The 25,056-nt window shown below is 39.8% G+C and overlaps 2 protein-coding genes and 1 long non-coding RNA gene across 3 annotated transcripts in view; 1 reads left to right on the top strand and 2 right to left on the bottom strand.

Annotated features, from left to right (window-relative positions):
• DSG2 (desmoglein 2) overlaps nt 1-3,281 on the bottom strand; it is a 44,671-nt gene extending 41,390 nt beyond the window's left edge. Inside the window, exon 1 of the mRNA XM_059409403.1 lies at nt 3,173-3,281. Coding sequence (XP_059265386.1) covers nt 3,173-3,211 — 39 coding nt within the window. The 5' untranslated portion in view covers nt 3,212-3,281. The remainder of the gene's footprint in view (nt 1-3,172) is intronic.
• A 20-nt stretch (nt 3,282-3,301) lies between these two features.
• LOC132023549 (uncharacterized) overlaps nt 3,302-25,056 on the top strand; it is a 54,529-nt gene continuing 32,774 nt past the window's right edge. Inside the window, exons 1-2 of the long non-coding RNA XR_009405985.1 lie at nt 3,302-3,434; nt 11,808-11,904. This is a non-coding gene — a long non-coding RNA (uncharacterized LOC132023549). The remainder of the gene's footprint in view (nt 3,435-11,807; nt 11,905-25,056) is intronic.
• Nucleotides 20,149-25,056, bottom strand: part of DSG3 (desmoglein 3) — a 21,436-nt gene continuing 16,528 nt past the window's right edge. Inside the window, exons 13-16 of the mRNA XM_059409884.1 lie at nt 24,178-24,317; nt 23,805-23,868; nt 21,955-22,202; nt 20,149-20,766 (exon numbers count right to left, since the gene is read on the bottom strand). Coding sequence (XP_059265867.1) covers nt 20,149-20,766; nt 21,955-22,202; nt 23,805-23,868; nt 24,178-24,317 — 1,070 coding nt within the window. The remainder of the gene's footprint in view (nt 20,767-21,954; nt 22,203-23,804; nt 23,869-24,177; nt 24,318-25,056) is intronic.

Genomic DNA, 25,056 nt, shown 5'->3' with positions numbered 1-25,056 from the left:
GCAGGGTCTTTCTTATACTCATGATTTAAAGAAATGCTAAATTTCAGATAGAGATTAGTAAACATAGATATGTAATTTATTCCCAGCCATGTCTAAGGACCCTCTGAATTCTATCTGTGAAGCATTTGGTAGTGGGTAGGTCTCAGGTAAAACACTTTCGAAGAGGAAAGACTGTCATGCAATTGTTTCTATTTTCCATTTTGATAGAGTTGGCCTAAATGACTGTGTGATAGTTGTGTGGGGCCACTCAGTGTCTCCTTCCTTGAGTGTCTCCCTGAACTGCAAAGGAAAGCTAAAGACCAAAGGTTAGATTCCCTTGCAGCTACAAAGTTCTCAACGTGATTAGGTTCAACCAATCAGCTTTTACATAAGATCTGAAAGAAGGAAGTGAAGTAGAAGCTATATGCATACTGGCAAGCCTAGTATGTAGGACGCAGTTGGGTTTTTGCCCCAATCTTATTACTGTCTCAGTGTCTACCATTAGATTAATGGGTGCCAAGAGGCAGGGTCCTGGTACATTTAGTTGGCATGCCTCCTAGTAAATACGCATGGTTCTGGACCTGGCAGCAAAGGTAGCATCCAGATCATGGCAATTTCTGCATTGTGGGATTGGCAGTTGGTGGTTTCTGATCACAAGAGAGACGGCAACTCCCTAAGTACTTGGGTTTGGCTGTGTGGCTTGGAAGTCATTACTGACAACTCAAAATGAAGTCTATTTCCTCAATCCTTTCTATACTCACGCAATCAACTTAGTGCCCTGAAATATATCCCTTCTTGCTTTAACTAGCTAGAATGAATTCTGTTATCTGTAACTGAACTCTGACCCGCACAGAATACAATTTATATTCCCTTCTATAAATGACTCATTTTCTCAAGAACTCCTTCTGACAGATGAGTTGCTTTCCATTCTTTACCAAAGAGTAAACTTTCAACTTCAAACACCTGGGGGCAGGGCTGGGGGTGTGGGGGTGTGGGGAGAACTGTCCATTGTTCTTTGACCAAAGGTAAACATACTCAAATTTATATCACAAAAAGCATAACAGGGGCACCTGGGTGGCTCAGTGGGTTAAGCCTCTGCCTTTGGCTCAGGTCATGATGGAGGCTGAATCAGACTCTCTGCTCAGCAGGGAGCCTGCTTCCTCCCTTCTCTCTGCCTGCCTCTCTGCCTACTTGTGATCTCTGTCCATCAAATAAATAAAATCTTTTAAAAAATGGCAGAAAATACAAATAATAGTCTAGAATCTGTTCCAGTTCAGTTAGTTATAATCACTTCATAAAGAAGTCAATTATTGCCTGATAGAGTAAAAATATTGGATTGCTGAAACAGAAAATATGCATAAATTATGAGCTATTTCTCCAAAAATATACATGACTTGGCCTGCTTGGTATACCATTTGAGAACTAAGGCAGTTCTTTTCCTATGTGAAAGGAATTTAATATTTAACCCTCAGGGTAAGCCAGGTGCTATGTTAGGTTGGTATTCTATCTAGCCAAGAGGTATCACAAGGAGAAAATTAGTTGCTCTATTATTCCAGAGGCCAGTCACAGTAAAGTTTTATTAACAAAATGAACTTGACTGAAAATTACCTCAATGACTTCAGCAAAATGAAATGGATAAACAGAGCTTGAAAATGAACTGGTGTGCCAAAGGTCTGGAGGTCTTAATTATGTTATTCCAGTGAGACTTCACTAAAATTCCTGGATTGGATTAGTTATCTTTTTTTTTTTCTGGGATATACACACATACACAAAACAGGAAAAAATATATATTAACATAATTAACTAGTATTAATACTACTAAATAAATATGTGTGTGTGTGTGTGTGTGTGTATTTTTTCTTTTCCCCCTCCATTTGCAATTCTGGGAGAGAGAGAAGATACTCTTCCGGAAGTTAGAACTTTATTTAATTAATTAATTACTTTGTAAAAGATTTTATTTCTGTGAGAGGAAGAGGGAGACAGTGTGAGAGCATGAGCAGTCTGGAGCCGCAGGCAGCAGGAGAAGCTGACTCTCAGCTTAGCAGTGAGCCCGACTGGGGGCTGGGTCCCAGGACCCTGGGATCATGACCTATGACCTTAGCCCAAGGCAAACGCTTAACCTACTGAGCCCACAGGTGCCCCGGAAGTTAGAAATTTAAATACAAGAGAATGAACTTGTGTTGTTTTTAATGAATTTTAACCATTATATAAGAAAACTGAGTATGGCTTTGTATCTAATCTCTCTGAACATTTAAGTCTCAGGACTTACATCAGGAGAATAACTCAGTTTATCAAAACCCATTTAGCAAAGCCCCACACATTTCTTAGCCCTGTGCAATTCCTTTACCAAACAGAGAAAAGAAACTTAAAACTTAATAGGAGCACTGAAACCAAGCACAAGAAATGTAGCTCTAGAGACCTTTTCCAGTGGTTCAAGCCCTTTTCGTTAATAAAGTCTGAAAATCCAACGTGACTGTGCCGCCGCACTTCGGTTTGTCACCTTTTAAAATGAAGAAAAAAAAATCTTCGAACTATTACATATGTACATTACCTTTAACTCCCGGAAACAGCTTTAGAACACCCACTCTGTGAACTTTAGGTTAAAACTACCTTTATGTGGGTGATTTTGACAGTAACGTGGCTTTAACAACAACAACAACAACAAATTAAACTCCGTAAGATGCGTTTTTAGAAAACCCTATTTGGGCCCTTTGTAGCCGTCTAGGAATCCGGGCCTTTCTCGGGTTCTCCGGCTCACTGCCGCGGACCGGGCGGTGCAGAACCGCCCGACGCCGCACGAAGGCACCGCCGCGCTCTCCCCTGCGTCCATGTTGTCCGTCGGAGGGAGAAGACTGCAGACAAAGCCCGGATCTCCAGGGAAGGTGCTCCGGGCCCACGACACCGACGGACCACAGCCAGAAGAGGCGCTAGGGCCGGAGGGTGGCGGCCAGCAAAGCAGAACCTCAGGCGGGTTCCCACACGCCCGCGGAGACCCAGCGACTTTTCCGAAGCCTCGAGGTTCGGGCTCGCCACAGCCTGCCCAGCCCTTCCCCACCTCGGGGCGCAAAGAAGGAGCGCCCGGCGCCGGGCTCCGCTCAGGCGCAGGCGGACAGGTCAGGGCGCGAGCCCGGCGCCCGCCCGCGTATTCGTCCTCGCCCGCCCGGGGCGCCGCGTCCCCGCTGCCCGCACTTACCAGGAGAAGCAGCGCGGCGCCCTCCGCACTCCGCGCCATCGCGTCCCCGCCTCCGCCGCGCCCTCGCCTCCGGCCGCTCGCCGGGCTCTCACCGCCGCTCCCCCGCGTCCCCGCCGGCGCGCCCCCGGCCCCGCCCCGAAGCTCCCGCCCCGAGGGCCGCTCTCCGCGGCCGCCGCGCCGCCCTACCCAGGGGCGCGGTGCCAGGTGCGGCCGCCGCGAGGAAAATGGAACCGTGAGCCCGCCCGAGCTGCTGGCGCCCGAGGTGGGAATTCCTTAGAGGAGGGAGGCGCGCGGTGGACTCCCGCCCCTCGTCGCACACGCACCTGGGACCGTGACGTCCCGGGGCTGGGGACTTTGGGTGGCAGGCCCCGCCCCGCCGTCCTGTCCCTCCCGGTTCCTTCCTCTCAGGAGAGTGGCCGGGACTAGGGGAGGCTCTGGGTCACCCGGTGGGACTCGGCCTGAGCAGCCCCAGAGCAGCGCGGGCCACGCGACCCCGGCCCCGGCCCCGGCCCAAGGGCAAAGCCGGCTCTCCGCAGCCAGACGTGCGGTGTCCAGCGCGCGCCCCCGGCCGCCCGAGGCCGCTCAGGGGTCCAGCGCTTTGTGAAAGTGCGCGGGCCCGGAGCTCAGGTGGCGCCAGGGAGACTGTAGCGCGGGCACCTGTGTCCTCACTGCAGCCAAGGGAGCCTGGGCCTGCTTTCAGAGAGCTCGGGTTCTGGAGCAGGATTTAGGTGGCTGGCTCCGAGAAGGCTTCTCTGTTCTTCCCAATGCCCCTTCATTGGTTTCAACAGGTTTGCAGTTTATCTGGTTAGGGGAGAAACAGAAAAATCACAGGTGATCTAAAGGGACAGTCCTTTGACTCCTTGTTAACTAGACACAGGTAGGAGAATATTCTAGGGGTGTTAAGGGGAAGATAGACTTCGATGTGTTTTACAAAATCTCTTACACAAAAAATAACTAGAGGTCAGAATCCTTCTCCAGTAGTTACTAAGCGTGTGACCTGGACAATCTTTCTGTGCCTTAGTTCCAGATCTGTTTAATGGGATTAATAATAGCACCCAACGCGGAAACTGTTGTGAAGATTAAACCAGAAAATCCATGGGAAGCCTTCTGCGGTGTTTAGTACATCAGGTTCAATAAATGTAGTTTTTAGTAATGTAATTGCAAGTGTAAATGTTAAGTTGAACTCTTCTTAATTAAACAGAGACAATGGAATCAGCACTGGGCTAGGAAACATCTAAGAAAGGTTAACTATTGCAGTTGGCATAGTGGAAGAGCCTATAAAAGTATAAAGGATGTGGTATGCTGCTAGAAAGAAGTTTGGCATTCCGTTTGAACACAATAGCAGAGTTCCTTCTGTGGTCAAAAGTGCCCTCCTGTTTCTCTCCCAGTTTATCCTACCCTTCTCTCCCCAGACCTCTCTTGCCAGTTTTTCAGGAGATTTGGCATCTCGTTATTCCCTTTCTTCCCTAGCTGCCAAGGACCACTCCGTCTTTGAATGGAGAAAACCATACTCTCCTCTGTTTGGTTAGGGCTTAACTGTTGAGTGACTTCTCTCATAGTATTATTTAAGTGTTAGTGACTAAGTTAGCAGAGGACTAACTTTCTAGGAAGAGTGTGTTTAGTTTTCCACTGTGTTTCCAGTGCCTAGAACAGTGCCGAGTGCTAGGGAGACTCTTAAGCATTGGGCGCATAATTAAATCAGGAGAGAAGTTATATCTTCTAGTTTCCATTCCTTTCTCTTGAGCTAGATGTGGGTGGTAGCACTTTGGTGATAATTCTCATTCCCCAGAACTCTGGGAAAACTCCTAAATAAACAAGGCAGGCTTTACCGAAACACTTTCACAAATCAACCCTGGAGACTGTATATAAATCCTACCTAAAATTAGTGCTCTTGTACCTGAGTCCTATAGGCAAGCATTGAGAGTTTGGTTTCTGTTTAGTAATGAACATAACTGTAGCTTCCAGAATAAGAAATAGCTAAAGCAAATTTTATTTCTGTTGGATTGTTCAGCTCCCTCAGAGACCGACAAAGTCAGTTTCAATATTGTATTCTTTTTAAGACATTTATTCCAAGGCTTTGAGAGAAAGTGTGACTACATGCATTATCCAGTACTATTGTATGTCATTCTTAAAATCGTTCCCCTTTAAAAATTCTGAAACTTATGACTCATTGAGTTAAAGGCAGTTGTTCAGAGTCAAACACAGCTAGTACTCTAGCTCCTGACTTCTTTCTCCTGGCATGAGAGTAAATCTATTTCATAAATCTCTGTACACAGGAGCAAATAATCATTACTGACAAAGCACTTGAGTGCCTTAAAATAAATTGAGTGTTAACAAGGCGTGAAAGATTTAACTTACAGGGTTTTCCCCCTAAATTAGTTGAACATTATATAGTAAATGTACTTTTCTTAAAACATGTACTTATTAAAAAAATAACAAAAACATGTACTTACAATGCATCAGTTTGAATTATACTTTGTGCAAATAATTAATGTCTAGAGATACTCAAAATACCTACCTGAGTTATGCTTCCCATAATACTTTGGTTTACACACACACAGAGATGAGAATAAGTTTCAAGTGATTGGCTTATTAGAGTCATCTCTTAATATTACCTAAAACATAAAAATTTTGTAGAAACAAAAACTAATGTGTCCTTTATCTACTATCACTAGCTCTTTACTCCCGACACGTTGTAGCATCAAAGAACACTTTATGCATCAGGCGTTCTTGGGAAATAGTTTGACAGATGGCTGACCCTTTAAATCTACTGAAAATCTCAGTGCATGTATTAGAATTCATGTCAAAAAGATGAAAGCTAAATTGGGTAATTTCTGATTTCTAAATTATAATGAATGGCCATTACAACATAAAAATAGTCCTTATGATCAGGAGGCTTACTAAAAGGACATCTATAGATAAAAGTTATGTAGATATAAGAGAAAATATGAAATACCGCTACATAATGTGAAAAGGGCAGAAAAAGAAGGAATCCCTTTCCTGGCATCACTCCACTCATTTATTTGTCAATTTATTCAACATTTAGTTTGTCCCAGTTTACCAAACATTTCATTTGCATTTTATTGGGAATAAAATAAGTTGGGAAGATAAATAAGTATTTCTTCATCCCAAGAAGCAAAAATAAGTACTTATGAAATAATATAACTGCAGAACTTATAAACTATTATAAATGCAGTGGTCAAACTATATGCAGGGTATAATGCAAACCTAGGATTTGCATAGTCCCAAATTCACACTGACAACCATGATATTAGAGAAGGTTTTCAGTAGGAACTGTGGGGGTGGTGTGGTGAGGTGATTCTTAAAGGATGAGTAATTGTGAGGAGGCACCGAACTCACCAGGACAGAGTAACTCAAAACATAGGCACTGTTGGTGGGAAGAAACCATTCTTTTAACCACATTAACACAAACAAGGGAGTCAGAAGTAAAAGCTTTTTTTTTTCCCCCCCAGTGAAAATTGTATTGAGATATTAAAGCAATATCTGATTAGAAAAGACTAGCAAGTAGTTTGAAATGAGAAGGAAAATGCAATTGCAGGTAGATTTAGGAGGCAGAAACAGTCACCTAATTTTCTTTCTTTCTCCATCCTTTTCTTATTGTCTGTCCCCCTGTTAAATGCTATAGCTTTTGAGTTCTTTCCTTTCCTTCTTACTTGGTACTGAGATGATTCTATAGGCACTCTCTCTGTGCAAGCTTTCACTCCTGACCTTCTAACATGGGAATATTACCATCTGGATATTTCATGGGGACCTCAAAGTACCATAATAATTTTGTAGGGATGTCAAACTAACATACTGACCAAAAAAATTTTTGGCAATCCCTCTACACCTCTCCAGTTCAAGCCCATGACTTCCTTATATGCCTCTCACATGCTTTGTCAGCTTGGCCACCCAAGCCAAGAACATGAGAGTCATTCCCAATTCAACCTTTTCCATACTCTCCATCTGCAGTTAGTTACCTTTCCCTTCATTTTCTGGGCTGCTGTTTGAAATGATTCATACAATCTTTGCAGCAGCGATCACACTGTGGCTCCTGGTGATTTCACCCATGTCTGCTACTCCGCCTGTTTCTCTTTCTCTCAAGACTGTTAGTACTTAGAAAGCAGAGGTCATATCTTATTCATAGTGGACCCAACCCCTCATATCCAGCAAATATTTAGTGATCAATAAAGATTTGTTTAACTAAGCCCACATAGTAGAAGGAACTGATTATAAGTAAAAAGCAGGATTATAAGGGAAGGTTTTTGAAGAATGCACTGTGAACAAATTAATGGTGGATCTGGTCAGAAAACGTTGGTCTGGGATTCTGTGTGTGTGTGTGTGTGTGATGTGCACAGGCATAGATGCATGCACACAGTTACACACATGTGTGTTGGTCTATGTATGTGCGTTTTCCCCAAACACACTGCAGCTCAAGAACAGGAGAAGGATGGCAGGTGGTGATGTGAGTTAGGGCTACAGAGTGGCCTGGCTGATAGTGAAGACGTGTGTCAGTATACACATGGAACTGAGTGTGGCACTAGGGGATGGACAGGATGAAGCTGGAGGAGTTTAGGGGACAGTTGAGAAGACAGTGTGTTACATTGGATATGGAGAAATGGGAGAGGATCCCGCTGCCCCTTAATCCTGGGGAAGGAGGCCTGGTCCTTTTCCACAGAAGACAAGGCAGGAGTGGCATCACAGACACTAGAGTCAGAATGTTGAGATTCTCATGGACTTCCCAGTTAGATGGATCAAGAGCCACTAACACCTTGGGCAGGGAGAGACAGGAACTGGCCAACTTGGAGTGGAGGATGGCTTTATTGCCTTTCTGAACTAGAACTAACAGAGTAATAATCAAAGCCTAGCAGACTGCAAGCCCTGTGGTCTAGCACGGAGAAGCCAGCATGTCCTTAATGAACAGTCACCACACTCTGGGGCAGGAGCAGTCAGCCCTGAGAGCACAGCTGCTGGCACCAACACCCTGAAAGAGTGAGAGCCCCATGCAGTGAGAAGCACAGTGTCTAACAGAGCTGATCCCCCCAGGCTCCTCCTTGTGAGTCAATATATGGGACTGGCTGGAGGCAAAGGCGGAAGGAGATCCTTAACATTGTTCACAGGGCAGAGGAGAATTGGTGGATTTGCAATTGGTGCAATTGCAAAATGCTATTTGGCTCAGCCAGAAAACCAAAATTGCCCACTCTTGGGTCTAAGTAGAGTATTGATGATTCTTTTTTTTTTTTTTTTAAGATTTTATTTATTCACTTGACAGAGAGATAGAGAGCACAGGTAAGCAGAGCAGCGGGCAGAGGGAGAGAGAGAAGCAGGCTCTCTGCTGAGCAAGGAGCCCAATGAGGGGCCCGATCCCAGGACCCTGGAATCAAAACCTGAGCCAAAGGCAGCTGCTTAACCCACTGAACCACCCAGGTGCCCCAAGTACTGACGTTATCTTAAGAAATTCTTTTTTCTTTTTCTTTTTCTTTTTTTTTTTTTTTTTTAAGATTTTATTTATTTGACAGAGATAGAGAGATCAGAAGTAGGCAGAGAGAGAGGGGGAAACAGGCTCCCCACTGAGCAGAGAGCCCCATGCAGGGCTCCATCCCAGGACACTGAAATCATGACCTGAGCCAAAGGCAGAGGCTTAACCCCCTGAGCCACCCAGGTGCCCCAAGAGATTTTTTTTTTTTAATGAATCACACTAGTTTAAAAATGTGATAGGACTATAATAATGCTGGATCACAGTGTGCCCAAATACGTGGTGTCTAGAAAGGCTCAGCAAGCTGCTGGTGTCCCATCAGAAGCCCCTCCCTGCCAATGACTAACGTCCGGAATCCTCTAGCTGAAGGTGCCCTTAGCCGTTACATGCATCATACTGGGAGGGCAGCATGTTAATCTCTCGTCAGTCATTTACACCGTAACAGACACCACAGATTGAACAGGTATGCTCCATCTCTGAGTCTTGGCACTCTCCATTCCCTTTCCCTAAAAGGTTCTGTTCTAGACCGGTACAGTGTTTACTCCCTCACTCTTTACTTTTTGTGCCCCACAAATAAGACCTTATCAGTGAGGCCTTCTCCGAACACTCATTTACAAATCAAAATACTCCCAGCCCCAGAGCTCCCCATGCCCCTTCCCTGCTTCATTTTTTCTTCTTGGCACATTGCAATCTAAAGACTACGCATTTATATATTATCTGTTGCCATTTACTAGAACATAAACTTTTTAAGGGCTGGAAGTTTTCTCTGTGAACTGCTCTGTATCCAGCACCTAGAACTTTGCCTGAACCCTTGTAGGTCTTCAGTAAATGTAAGTTGAGTACATGCATGAATGAATAAGTGAGTACATCTTTGAGGTTATTTTGGAGGCTGGGGTGTGGGTGTATGCATGCATATGTGGGTGTGCCTTTAAAGTGAGAGTAAAGGGGAAAGGACAAGAGACAATTATATTCCTGGAAAGATGTCAGTAAATGTCTCCAAAATAAGGTGGACAAAAATCACTCTTCCTCACCATTTTTTTAAGGATGGACCTTGCTAAGCCTGGCTGAACAGTGTAAAGTGAAGTTCAGAGGCCAGTGGAGAACATTGCTGTGTTAAGACGCCCTTTCTTGGGCGCCTGGGTGGCTCCGTGGGTTAAAGCCTCTGCCTTTGGCTCAGGTCATGATCTCAGGGTTCTGGGATTGAGTCCCGCATCAGGCTCTCTGCTCAGCTGGGAGCCTGCTTCCCTCTCTCTCTCTCTGCCTGCCTCTCTGCCTACTTGTGATCTCTGTCAAATAAATAAATAAAATCTTAAAAAAAAAAAAAAGACTCCCTTTCTTTCAGGGATGACAAAGTGCAAAGCCATAAACCATATGGAAAATATCTTTCCTTCTGGAGGTGAACAAAGCAAGCATTCATTAACAGGATTGTTGGGAACGTTGATTTTATCTCCTCAACTACATTTTCTGTTTTGTTTTGTTTTTTTTTTTTTTTCGTTTTTTTTTTTTTTTTAGTAGGCTCCACACCCAATGTGGGGCTTGAACTCAGAACCTTGAGATCAAGAGTTGCATGCTCTACCCACTGAGCCAGCCAGGTCCCCCCCCGGCAACTATAGTTTCTGAAAAAGAAATTTTCAGAATAAGTTTCTGGGCTTGGTGTTTACCCCAAGATTTGTTTGATTTGTTTATGGGAATTCTTGGAAAGATAAGGGAAATAGCCATGGCTAGGAAGATGGGGGGAGAGTATTTGGTATTTAACCACAGCTCTGGACTGTAATCCATCCCCAACGTGACAGGACATGCCAGGCTTGCAGGCAGGCCTGGGAGAGTTTACTGAGGGTGTCAGGCAGAAATCATCACGCTGACTCAATGTGAGTAATGAGCCTACAGAGACACACAGGAAAAAACCCTCAGAAGACAGAAAAGACTATTGGTTTCTTGGCAGTTATTTCATTCTTTTGCACGTAGACAAGGAATGTTCTTATATTTAAGGAAAAAGTGAAAGAGAAGCGATTCAGTAGTTTTGGAAAGAACACTTGGACGTATCATATTGATTGTTAAAGATCTTTCCAAATAGTAGGGAGTAATAATTATAAGTACTCTAGTAGAGAGAGGCAGAATCTCAAAAACAGTGAACGATTTTCATTTTAATGAAAAAAACAAGGATTGGAGGAAATGAAATTTCTTTTATTTATCTTTCAGAATTCATCTTGGTGATGGCGGTGTTTTATTTCAGCACCATACCAGTCAATGTAATAATCTGTTAATAATCAAGCTCTGTAATTTGTGAATGGCTTACTTATTAAAATGATTAGAGCACATCTAAAGTTATTCAGTAATGATGTTACTTACTTGCATTTTGACATCCATCTCGGGTGGAGAGAGTTTATTTCCCCGGGAAGGCCTTTGCAGCCTCTAGGGGATCTTGTCCACAGGAGGATGTGAGCTTGTGAATATCATCTGTAACCTGTGTCATGAAGGGGAAAAAAAAATATGGGGAACCACTGTTTTGGAACACGTTTACATGAGCTGTACTGACTAAAAGTTATAATGTAATTCTTGAGTCCCAAATTATTTTTTTGTGAATGGCAGATTATATCTGTGTAGTAATTTCACTTTTGTAACAAAAGTAATTGAAAATATCTTAATATGATAAATAATAATTTAATTAACTCAGGTACATCTATACACACCCAGGGAATTGGAGAATTAAAGCGGTCTTTCAAATATAAGAAAAGAGATTCAAAATTTCTCTAGTGCCTGAGGATTTTAGGAAGATGTTCGTTTTTAAACCTGATTTGTTTGAGCTGTACTTTTTTTTTTTTCTTTTTCTATCTGTTTTGGCAGTGGACTGATTTTGAATTTCATCCCCCTCTCTAGTTCCCACATAGAGATTTTACTAGACAGAAATATGTTTAAATGCTAAGCAAACCAGTTAAGCAAAACACTGATTCAAAGAAGGCAACGGGAAAAAATTTCTCTTGATAATTTAACTTTAAATATCACAGTGACCCATACTAGCTTCTGTAAGTACATTTGTGGTTAAAGACTTTTTTTAATTCATAAAGATCATTATGAACATTACTATATGCCTTGAAAGCAGATCTCTTGTTTGACTGGGCAGTTATCTGCTAATTTACCATGACACTTTTTTTTTTCTAGGCGGACCTCTCTTAATGTTTACTGAAACAATAACTGAGTGATGTCATACATTTTGGGAAAGTCACACCCGTTTCATGTAGACTCAGCTACAATAGAGGTAAGTCATTCAACAAAGACTTCTTGTGACTAATTCTTCTCTGGGTTTGAAAGAGGAAGAGAGTGTATCATCATACTTCTTTCTTAATTTTAGGATTAGAGCATGCATCTGAAGTAATCAGGACATTTGATGACAAGTCAACAAATTAAGCAGAGCAGTATTACAGGGAAGACTTAGAGGTGAACAAAGTAAAACCCATGTGAAAGCTCATGTTAAAGGATTGATTTATGGTTCATAAAAGTGCCATTCTGAGTTTCCATTGTTTGGCACTGTGGGAGAATCCGTCTACATGGTGGAATTTTCAGTAGTTGGAATCGTAAGTCTACAGAGTGTGGTTTATGTTTATTATACCTTTGATTTTCACCTCAGGAGTATGGATAAGCCATCCGAAATAAACAAAAAAATCAGAGGAAGATTGGGGCTTCTAGGTTTTCAGGAATAATAAGATGGTGGGACGTCTATGGAACATGTCATTTACTTTTATTTCTTAGAGACTAGATGCCTGAGGTCTGTTTGTCAGAATGTGAAACCTGAGTCCCAGGTATGCTCTGTGGCCCTACATGGACAGATGCCAAATATGTGATTTGAGGGACCCTGGAAAGTGTTTATGCCTAAAACACCTCACCTCCTGAGGACCTATGACTTAATGATAATGGAAATCACTTTGTTTTCTAAGTAAACAGATATTGAGTATTAAAGATATCTATTCCAAGGAGGAATAACAAAGTGCTGCTGTGATTGATACTTTATCTTGAATTAAATTACCAAAACAACTATCAATTGTTTTATTAATTATTAATTTGTTTAATTAATTATTACTTATTTTATTAATTATTAAAAACTTATCAACTAGTTATGGTCAGTTTTTTAAAGGAATCAGGAGGTAGTGATTCTCAAAACATTAGGCATAGCATGTTTGAGAAATAAGGTAAAAAAACATGCAAAGGAAAATAAATTTCATTTCCTTCAATTTTATGTTGGGTCAACTAGTTTTTGCAAATGAAACTCTTTTTCATGTGGCTAGCAACTTGGCACCGTATATCATAGAAACTGAATATAAAGTGTGGTCTCTTCTGTGTGTGTTGTAATTGCTATTCTGTTGGTGTTATCTAACATATGGATACTACAGAAGGTTGGGTTAAGAGCATCATTCCTTTCACGCTAATTTTCAAGTAACTTTTTTCCCCCAAAGCCACCTGGCTGCCCTATTCTATTTGGTGGAAATGATGTAATTAAAAGTCTTAGAGGTCTTAGAGGGCTCACTGGGTCGGTCTAACTCTTGATCTCAGCTCAGGTCTTGATCTCAGGGTCCTGAGTTTGAGCCCTGCCTTGGGTTTCACGCTGGGTGTGGTGACTACTGAAACAACAACAACAAAACTCAGAGTGGAGAGGAAAAACCTCTCCACTCTGCCCTTTCCAAGGAAGCCCAACTGAAAACTTATAATCATCTGGTGATTTTAATCATGTTGGCTATCTCTGATAAAAATTTGGTATGAATAAATTCGTCTCTCTTTGCTTAAGTGTTCAAAGGAGTTTCCAGTGTGGAGTGGCCTATGTGAATGAGGCAAAAGATTAGTGAAAAAGAAATATTGTAGTGGCAGTTTGGAGTTGCAGGAAGAGAATTAACCTAGTCAATTCCTAACTCTGCCCTTGATAAACAAGTTGCTTTTCAGCATGTTTGAACATCTGTAAAACAAGGTTTTGGATCAGATAATATAGATGTTTAGAGTTTGTATGGTTTTAATACTTTGCATGTCAGTACTCTTAACTCTATGTTGAGTTCATTTTGAAGATTTAAATTATAATGATAAAAACAATAAAAAATAACAATCTTTACGAGCACTTACTCTGTCCTCAGTGCATGCTTGTAACCTCTTTACAAAAACCTCCTGATGTAGGTAAGGACTATTATTTCCATAATAAAAGTCCAGGGAGGTGCAGAGTGATTAAGTAACGTGCCCAAGGACACACAGCTAGTAAGTGGTGAAGCTAGGGTTTGAACTCAAATAGTTGTCTACAAAGCTTAACCTCTTAACTGTTAACTTAAAACACACAATTAAAAAAACAAACCACATTAAAAAATTCAAATTTATCTTTTGTTAATCATTAAAACATAATACAGTTGTTTTGATTGACTAATAGAATGACATTTTAGAATTTTCTCATGGGCCCTGGAGTAGTAACTTTGATTTTGTACAAAGTTTAGCAGGCTTTCTTTGCCCAACAAATCCATGTTTCCTATCAAAATATTCAAAAACATCTCCTGACTTGTTCTTTCAGTGGAGACATCCTTTCCCAGCCAGAGCTGGCAGAAGTAGCAAGAACATGTGTTGGCTTGTTCTGGAGGCTTTGGTGTGAAATAGGTTTGCATAGAATAGAAGAGCTTCTATCATCTTGGCAGCAAATGTCTTTGTGGCTGGTTTGCCTCTTTGACAGAATTTCCAAAGATCAGTACAACAGACCCTTCTGTTGCAGGGTCTGAGAAAGTGTAAGGAGGAAGAGTAGCGAGTTAGAAGATGAACTTATATTTCAACTGTAGCAACCATAACTTGTGAGGAAAAATTAATAGCAATTTATAACAGTGGAGAGGAAGAGGGAAGATGCAGGAAGGAATATTGTCAGAACTTATTAGACTGTTTATTACATATTAAATTTTTTGTCATATAAGAAGTTGTATATAATGAATGTGTTTAACTTGATGAGTTTGGTGGTAAGTATACACCTATGAAACCATCACCACGGTCTATGCCATGAAACTATTCATTCCCTCCAAAAGTTTCCTCCCTCTCTCTTATTTATTATTCTTATTCTTATTATTAATGACAAGAAGACTGAATACAAGATTTACCCTTTTAGCAAAATTTATGTATACAATACAATATTGCTAACTATAGGTTCTATGATGTACAGTAGATCTCTCGAAGTTATTCATTTTATCTAAATGAAACTTTGTGCTCTTTGACTAATACTTACACTTCCTATGACACAGTTGCCTACTAATCTAAAGTTGAGGCTGTCAGCCCTACATGAGAATAATTAAGAGTTTGGTCAAACAAGGTCTTTTCATTATGCTTTACCTGAAGAAAAATTAGGTGGAAAATCTGGGTGGTTCTTTTCTTTTTAATAAATCTGGAGAGCAGACTCTGCATGCAGAAACTTTCTATCTGCAACACAAACCAAGCGTCACTGTCTGTTCCATGGGTCTGATGATGGAAAGACACTGCTTCAGCTACACCGAGCTACTTGCTTACCTGAGGGTGTGTGTGTGTGTGTGTGTGTGTGTTACTCCCAGGTTAGTACCACATAATTCTTACTATCAACATGGTCAGTTGGACGTGGGAAGACATGACTGAAGTTAATCTCACTTTTTGTGTTTAAATACTCATATTTGGCTTAGTTACAATGCCTTTTTGCAGGAGTGGAAACCATGTCATTATCCCATTTAAATAAATACAAGATTACCTGATTCTGTGCTGCTTTATAATTAAGAGAGTTCTTTGCAATCCTCTTTTGGTTATGAAAGAATATAAATACTTCCTTTGCCTTCTGAGGAAAGGAAGACATACATGTTCTTTCAATCTGAGTGTTTTGCTTATATTAGGATTTCATACTCTGTGTTTTCACACAACTTTTACTGTTTGCTAACTTAATAATGACATATTCAGTGCACAGAAAACATCAGAGATGTACCAAGGCATAAACTTAAAAATATGATGGTACTTCATGAAATAAATGTGGAAGGAGAGATAGCATTAAGGCGTAAAATAGTACTTGTCGTTGTTCAGTTGTGTTGTTTTCTACAAATCATGGAAACACTGAGGTGAAGGGACCCATTTAAAGTTATCATATAAAAAAATGAAATGGAATAAAACAAAAATCAGGGTCTTAGATACAGAGAACAGACTGGTGATTGCCAAACGTGGGGCATGCGAGGTGGGGAAAATGGGTGAAAGGGTTCAAAAAGTACAAACTTGGTTATAAATAAGTCATGGGGATATAATATACAGCACGGTCACTATCATTAACAATACTGAATTGCATATTTGAAAGTTGTGAAGAGGGTAGATCTTACAAGTCCTTATCACAAGAAAAAAATTTTATTACTATGTATGGTGATGGATGTTACCTAGACTTACTGTGTTGATCATTTCTCAATATGTATTAATATTGAATCAGAATCTCTCCATATAAAGTTACTTTTACATCTAGCTACATGTCACACATGATCCCTTCTAAATAGTGTGCTATCAAAGTAATCCTTAAGGAGTTGATCAGAAAGGAGATTCCATGACTTTTGGGGAGTTTGTTTTCCTTATTAAATGTAAAAGAGATGTTCATTGTGCCCTGAAAAATAAACTTACATATACCTCAAAATAGCAGCAAATCATATACTTGTTTCTTTCTATCCATTCCTTTGTCTCTACCTTTTTCTCTATCTCTCATTCTTAGATACATATAGAAATATATAGATTGCCCTGTCCTTTATGTCCAAATAGATATATTTGTCTACAATGTACTGCTTCTTTAATCTTTAGAATTATATCTAGATTTCTGGTTTTTAAAAAATTATTTTCATTGTTTTCTTTGTATTTCCAATTTTTCATGCTCTACTCAAGTCTTAGGGCTGAAAGGAAGCAGATTATTTTGACAGAGTAATGGTTATATATTATTATTGCTTTCTATTGTGAATAACTGTAGATAAACCTTTACATTTATGTCACTTTACTGAATGACTTTGAGGTAGTAATTTGCTTCTCTGGATCTCTGTTTGCCTCATTATAATTAGAGTTACTGTAAGAATTAAATTAGAATATGTAACAAACAGTCTTGGCCAGCTGGTGGGGCTTACCTGTGTCTAGTTTCTTCCTGCTCTGGTAACTGTATCCATTTGCACTTGTTCTTTTAGACCATCATTCTCTTGAGTTTTAACTGTATCTGCATTGTGTTTAGATTATTCTGTTTTGCATTTGTTGAAAAGAAAGTCTATGTATAAAGGAAAAAGAAAGTAAAGACACCAACCTTGAAGGGCCCATGTCTTGTCACGGAGGGATCAAGCAGAGCAGAAGGAATCTCAGTCTTCATTGTGGAAAATGTGTTGCTTCTGGCACCTGTAAATCAAACAATTATCTTCTTTTCTTTATCAATTCCCCCCTCCCACTTAATAATGATCTCAGACTGTGCTGTTGAACAAGTATTAAGCCATATAATCTCTGACTCAGAGTTATTTGTAGACCCAGTGCAGGAGTCTGAATATACTCAGTATTTTCTGCAGGAGTGCAGAAAACACTGAATTGCCAATAACAGGAAGGAGAGATCCTTAACGTTTACTTGTTTCTTAATTGTTAGTTGCATTGAAGCTTGAGAGTTGAGTGTGTTTTTTTTTCATGCTCTTCCTTGAATTTTGACAATTAAGATACATTGATCTTGCTGTTTTTATTCTTCAAACTTTCTATAAATTGGAGGATGAGGGGATATTTTTGGAATTTACCTACAGGGGCTTCATTTTTTCCTGGGTTTGATTCAGAATGTCAGAATCAAATCATCCCCTTTCCTTCACTCTACGCCCACTCTAACCCAGTTTCTGCTCCTCATACACCAGATCCCAGTTGAACTGTATGGATTAAAGAATAAGGACGGTCAGCCAAGGCAAGATTTGAAGTTCCAAAGGGACTTTTTGTGGCATCCCTTTAAAGAAAGACATAAAAATAACAGACATTTATTGGGAGACACATCCAAGCTGCTGGGGCTGACAGCTGTCCCCAGATCCATGGTACATTTTTCATCATGTTAGGCTGGAAACCTTACCTTCTTTTTACTTCAGCTTTTGTCTCTGAGGCATCATTGCATGTCAGAACTTTTGCCTGAAAGATCATTCCAAACTACCAAACAAATAATAAATGACTTAAAACATCTCGTTAATAAAAGACTGCTCTGACCTCATCCAGCACTATTTCCACCTGAAGAAGAGATCCTGAGTCCCCAGGTACTTCCTGTGTGGGAGGATGGGCAAAAGGTATTAGCTAGAAAAAAAATATAAAATACTGATAAAAATACATATGTAAGTCAGTTTCTTACCTTATATTTCTTAGTAACTGTTAATTCTAGAGAGTAGCTCACCTTTTACTAAATGGTTAAGGAAGTACTCATGTTTGTTGCCAACGGTTTTATTATCTCAGTGTTATACTGTTGAAGTTTCAGCATATACTGTTTAAAATTTATAATACATCAAGTAAAAAGAGAGTTTTAAACATTTTTCTTTTTTTTTTTTGCTTAAAACAATTTTTATTTTTGGTGAAAAAATACAGATACATTTTTGCTTTGAATTTACTTTTACATGGCAATTCAAGGTCCTTCTAGACAAGATGAGTCTATTTTTATCTTAAAACACATTTAATTTCAATTTTTCCCTTAGAGAGCCTTTACGACAGTGACATAGTTTCCTCTGTAGTTTGGCAATGCAGCGAAATTCCCATTTCATCATAAGTTGGGTTTTAAGAGGCAACGCCAAAATTCTTCAGGATCCTGAAGACACTTTTGAACTTGAAATAAGGATTATTATGATTATTAATTTAATTCTCATGCATCACAGAGGCACACATCAACCATGTGTGATCTAGACTCCAGGACAAGCTTCTGTTGAGAAGAGGCCACAGTGATAATAGCAAGGCAGCTTCCTCAGGACCTGGCAGCCGCTCCACAGGATCTAAGTCCCCTCACCTCAAGATGGGCACACTGCAGGTGTTGTTGAAACAGTGGGATTATCTTAAAAGAACAGATTGCCCACTCTTTTTGGCCATCCTAGCACATACCTTCCTGGTAGTCATGCATGGCACCAGGGGGAGGGAAGGATGTTAGATGTAGGGACATTTAGGAGGTCTCTTTCCTCCCAGCGAAGCTTAGGATTGTATCCTTCTGTGTTAAAAGATACTTTATTACTTTGCATTCCATCTGGAAAAACAAATAGATTTTGAATATGGCTGGCAACAAAACAGGGAGAAGTCTTTTATATACAATTAGAGATAGTGGAGCTGGACAATGACCTTGTAAAGACTCAGCTAAAACAAGAATCTTGATAAGAAGGTAGGGTGTTCTCTAGGGGCTAAAGGCTGAAGATGAATGACTTGAAATGATTTGAAGAGCTGCACTGCTATCGGTGCATATGAAATAATGAATTCAAAATCTTTATTTTGCTAGAGAATTTAGTTGTTGTAGCTGTTTCAAAGTACGGAGGCTTAATAAAATAGAGGTTAATGATAATCCCTTTCCATCTCCCTTTTTGACTTGAAACGGGGCTTATAATACATATTCAAAAATTTCACCCTATGTTAATCTAGTCAGAGGCCTCTTTTCCTTATGAGAAAAACCATGTTTGTATTCTCACAAAGTCTGTAGACATTGTTAATGTAATAAACATCACTATCTGTCATCTGCAAATTACATCTACTCACTGACATTTACAAAATAGAAAGTAATTTTCAAGAACTATTAACACAGGATTTGTACTGAGAAATGTATACCAAGGAGCTCAAAGTAAGATATTTTCCTTGGATAGATCCTTTCAAAGTAATTTAGAAAAACACAAAATATTATTTACACCATACTAAACTTTCCTAAATGCTCTATGATATTTTCTTATCAAACTGTATTTTGAGAATGGAAGGATATAGATATAGCAAGTTTAATGCATAAGCCAGTAGCCCTGAGCTTGAGCAAAAGATGCACTTAGGGTCTCCCAACACTGAGAAGATGACAACTCAGCTGCAACTATTTCCCTTTTCCAAGCAGCTCAAAATGCTTTAGCAAAGACCTTATGACTCTTACGTCATTATTAGTGACATAAGAAAAGGTGACAGAGACAAGAACTCGGGCTCTTGACTCCAAGTGCTTAATCCAATAAAACACGCTGCATTTTAGTTATAGGGACAAATACATTTCTTTGGTACTGCAAAAAGAGAAGTTTAAAAGTTGTTAATTATTAATTGGAATTTTCCCACTAAATATGATCTCAAGATTTTTGGAAAAACATCCAGATTTACTACCACTTGAATGGTATTTGAGAAGTGAGAGTGACAACATGACCCAGTTTGGGGATATTAACTAGAAAATTTAAACTGATCAAGCTCGGTTTAGGAGATTGCAAAATAAGTGCCCAGTTAGACTAATACTGTGAGCTTTGCTATGCTCCTTTGAACAATTTGGTCCAAATAATACATTCAGCCAATATGTTATTCCAGTTCATTCTGGTCATATCAGACGGGAACAAGGATCTTCTATACAGATCATATTACGTGACCCCCTTATCTCCATCGGAGTCTGTAGGTTGCCAGGAACATTGGAAATGGGACCAATCACCCTTTCTGTCACTATTACATTTTGCGTGAGAAGTGGCTCAGAGACTGTAGTAGAAGGTTGCACGAGAGAACCAGAGGCCGAGTAAGTCTCTGTTACCAAATAGCTACCATGCTGCAGAGGGTCAGGGATGGAAACAGCTGGCTGCAGAACAGAGCCGGAAGCAGACAAAGCAGAGGTTCCTTGACTGCCTGACAAAGTCTGGCCCCTAACAGATTCTGGCTGTTGGACTCCTAGGGAATAGCCACAGGATTCCATGCCCAAATGGCTGTCTTTGGAAGGTGGCTGAAATTGTTGGGCTTCTTCATCGATCCCGAGGCTTATTTCTGCAAGCTTTTTAAATTTGGGGCCGAGCGAGTCCAAGAAGCTGTCATCCAGCTCATCGGCAATAAAACTGCAACAACCCAAGGAGCCCACGGGAGAACCGGGGGCACCCATTCCTTCATTATCATAGATCAGCAAGCAGTCATTTGCTTCCTGGGCATCGTCTTCCTCTGCACAGGCAAATGCTTTCTAAAGGGGGAGAAAAGTGGAAAAAATGAATTTTCAAAGAGTCTCAGCTGAAGAATGCAACACTGTTCATAGAACTCAAGAATTATCATGAATGCCTAATTTAGGTAATCCACAGAAACAAAGCCAAACTCTGGGTATCAGCAATCTTGTAAGAGAAACTTGTTGGAGAACAGTGTAGCTGTCATTCCTTTGGAATTGAATCTAGCCTAGGCTCACGTTTTAAGTCTGGGTTTTGAAGGCACTGGCATGGATTTGGACCTACAAAACCAATGTGTTCAAAACCTGGAGGTTATTCACTGGGCCCAGTGTGGGGGTCCCTGTATGTGCTACTGTAAATGCATGTCTTTGTGTTTAGGGGTGGGGACAGGCATCCCACTTACACCATCTAAGCCAGCTCTCAGCCAGACTGGGGCCTTGGTCTAGATTTCCCGACCCATGCGGGAGCCTGACCCATAACGAGGGCCCACACCACATCTCAGAATATCCCAAGAGACCCATCCCAAACAAGCTCTCCCTGCCAGTCAGTGTAAGACAATACCTTCTCAGCAACAGTTCTGATCCCAGAATTTACCAGGTCTGATACCAAAACTCCATAGGAAATCTCTTCTACTGATGCACCAACCAAGAGGCAAGACCTGCCTCTTAAAGTCCTCTCTGTTCTTGAAACCGTTTTCGTTTCAGTTCTATGCTTCCTGACACTTCTTCTGACCTTTGATCACATCCCTTTTTTCCCACTTTTATTTCTGGGTCATTAATTTAATGGTTCTTCAGCATTTTGGGGCATGGACTCTTTTGAAAATGTGAAGGATACTATAACCCTGTCTCAGAAAAATATGCACATTTGACATACTTTATGGTACAGGGAACACAAAAGAGGCTGCTTTGTATATTTCTGCAGAGGATGCTGCTGATCCTGACACACAAAAGATTTTGCTTTCCATTGTTATTCCAGTCAGAGGGAGGAGGTGCCCCTTGTTATATTCTTTCCCTTTGTGTCTACCTACCATTTTTCCTTTTGACTAGTGGCCCAATTTTGGCCATCACCGTAGGTTATCTGCATTATTTTGGCAGAGAACCCTATTTTTTTCTTACATTTTAACAAGCTGTAAGTACAACAACGAATTGCAAAGAAAAAAGATCTCTAATGTACATAAGATAACAAAGCCACAGAGTTTTCTACCACATTACCTGAGAAAAGTAGGAGTCCAGGAAATTCATGCTTACTGCTCCTTCACCATAGTCTTTATTGGTTCCTCCCGTAGAATGCCTTGTTCTCATTGTTCCAGACTGTCCTGCAGAACCAATGCCAAGTCCAGTGACTCCTCCAAATCCTCCAGCGGCTCCAGATCCTGTAGCTGCTCCAAGTTTGGTGGTCAGTTCCATTCCCGAGGTTCCTTCTACCACTGTCCCTCCAGCATATGTATTTGTACAAACTTCTAAAAACAGGGAAGAAAATTCTGGAGCATCTTATGCTGTAATTGTTTTTTTTTTTCTTTTACTGTTTATTGGTATCAATGGGCAGATACCCAGTAAAGCAAATAAGTAGGAGAGATTACAATTATATGACTAGAGGTGATAAGAACATTCTAGGGTCTGTTATGAGAGAGTAACAGAGGAGGTGAGTCTGTACAGAGGATCTTCGCAGATGGAATAGCTCTGGAAACATACTAATTAAAAAATATACACAGGAAATAGATTTTCAGTGACAATAGCCAGAAATAGAAAAGTAAAAACAGAATATTCAGCACACAGCCATGGAAAACTTGTAATGCAATGCTTATTTGTTTTCAGGAAAAAGAAGAAATAAAAATTAAGCTATCATTGCTTTCAATATGGAAACCAAAGAGGAAATATCCATAATGTAATCATGCAAATTAGCAGATGCTAATTTAGTGTCTTGGTGTCTGAACACAATTTAAAGAGTTATGACTATTCTCCTTATCACCTTTACATTACACTTTCATGGAAAGTTAATTTTTTTTCTAGAGAATTCTGAGTATAGTTTTTGCTATGTAATTATAATCAGAGAACCAGGTGAGGATTGGGGTAGCTGATAAAGGCAGACATTTTGCAGTGATCTCATGCAGATTTTGTAGGCTAGACATTTAAAAACAATCTATTGCTAGGTATGGGGTTAAGATAAACTTTAGTATTAGGCACTAGGTCATATTGTTCCTGTAGTTTATGCCTTAATTGTGGCACTGAGACAAGATGAATAAAATAATTATTTGGTAAACCAAAGAAATGAATAAGTTCACCTATATGAGAGCATAAATGATCTTGTCCCATTATGACTGAATATAAAACTGATATGTGAACTCAAATCTAGGTATTGTTAGTTTTGGGGTAGGAAGAAGGGCAATAAGATTGAGAATGTGCACATATGAGGTTTAACTGCAAATATTACCAATGGTAAAAATAGTCAGAGTTGAGTGGTAGGCACATAGTATTTAGTATATTTTCCTTTACATCTTTCTACACGTGTGAAATCTTTTTTAATTAAAAAATTAGTAAGTGACTGAGAGCTCTACTTCAGTTTATTAAAGTTTAGAAAATGTATAACAAATCTTTGGATATTAAAAATGTGGCATCAGTGGGCAATGAATTTCAATGAACTTATTGAAACCCAAGCTTGGCCCTGGAATTGACTAATACACTAATAGTAAATCATTTCACTGAAACCCTATTTTAGTGGTAACATCTCCCAGCGTGTGTGTATATATATATGCAAATTATTAAAAAATTATTTAGAACACTTCCTATTTTTCAGTATTGCTTATTTAACCCAGTATTGCCTTCAAAAATCCATTTGAGGGATGCCTGGGTGGCTCAGTTGGTTAAGCAGCTGCCTTCGGCTCAGGTCATGATCCCAGCGTCCTGGGATCGAGTCCCACATCGGGCTACTTGCTCCGCAGGGAGCCTGCTTCTCCCTCTGACTCTGCCTTCCACTCTGTCTGCCTGTGCTTGCTCTCACTCTCTCTCTCTTACAAATAAATAAATAAAATCTTAAAAAAAAAATCCATTTGATGTTTACTTACCAGAATTTTCCATGAAATCAGCTCCGTTGGCCGTGATAGGTGGCACGCGAATATTTGAGATTTCCTGTAAACCATGTTAAAGAAATAGATGTTTACAAATGAACCAGTTTCATGGTACTATGGGTGAAATGTGGCTCTTTGCAAAAGATGACTTTAGAAGAAGTCCAAATTCTTACAGGAGTAACCATTTTTATGGTTGGACATCTGAAGAGCTGTGATTCTAAAAGGCTCCATTTATTTCAGCCCTCACAAAGGCCTTTAAAGGTCATGAAGTGTCTTATTTTTATACCCTATCACCCCCTTTCCTATCTGAATATAAATCTAATTTTGTTCTATGTGATTGAAAAAAACGTTTTAGAAACTAGGTCCTCACCTTGTCTTCAGGATGGGCTCCTTCAATTCCCCATGGATGAATTGTTCCTTCTGAACCATCAGGAACTGGAATAAATCCTCCTGTCACTCCCCGGATAGGACCCATCCCACAGTCACAGGTCAGCAGCAGAAGGGGGGCCACTAGATATAAAGGAAAACAAAATATCAGAACACTTGAATCATTTGGAAACAATGAGACATGACAATTGTCTGAAACGTTACAAAGAAAATACAATATTTCAGGACTCATGGAAAATCTAATAGAAAGCAAAACTAGTTTCTACAAAATAAAGTGTAAATTAAGCATCCTAAAATTTCATATGATTGTGAACTGGAGGATACAGATCTGATCATTCTTGTGATATGTGTATTTTCTTAAAATAGTCACTGTTTGGGGTGCCTGGGTGGCTCAGTTGGTTAAGCAGCTAGCTGTCTTCCGCTCAGGTCACGATCCCTGAGTCCCAGGATCAAGTCCCACCTGGGGAGTCAGCTTCTCCCTCTGACCTTTTCCCCCTCTCATGTTCTCTCTCACTGTATCTCTCTCAAAAAAAAAAAAAAAAAAAAGTCACTGTTTGTTGAATGATAAAGATGGTCTTTCAGTTCCTCAATCCTTTTCTGTTATATATATATAACATTTTGAACATTGCTCAAAATGTTCAAATAAATTATATATATAATTTATATGTTATAAATTATAATTATATATAATTAAATGTTCAAATAAATTATATATAACTTATATATATAATTTATAAATTATAAATGTTCAAATAAATTAATTAAATGTTCAAATAAATTATATATATAATTTTTATATATATAATTTATAAATTTATTATATATAATTTTATATATATATATAATTATATATATATAATTA

The sequence above is a fragment of the Mustela nigripes genome, chromosome 8 (genome assembly GCF_022355385.1).
Source record: "Mustela nigripes isolate SB6536 chromosome 8, MUSNIG.SB6536, whole genome shotgun sequence".
Classification (NCBI taxonomy): domain Eukaryota; kingdom Metazoa; phylum Chordata; class Mammalia; order Carnivora; family Mustelidae; genus Mustela; species Mustela nigripes.
This window is presented reverse-complemented; position numbering and strand designations above follow the sequence as displayed.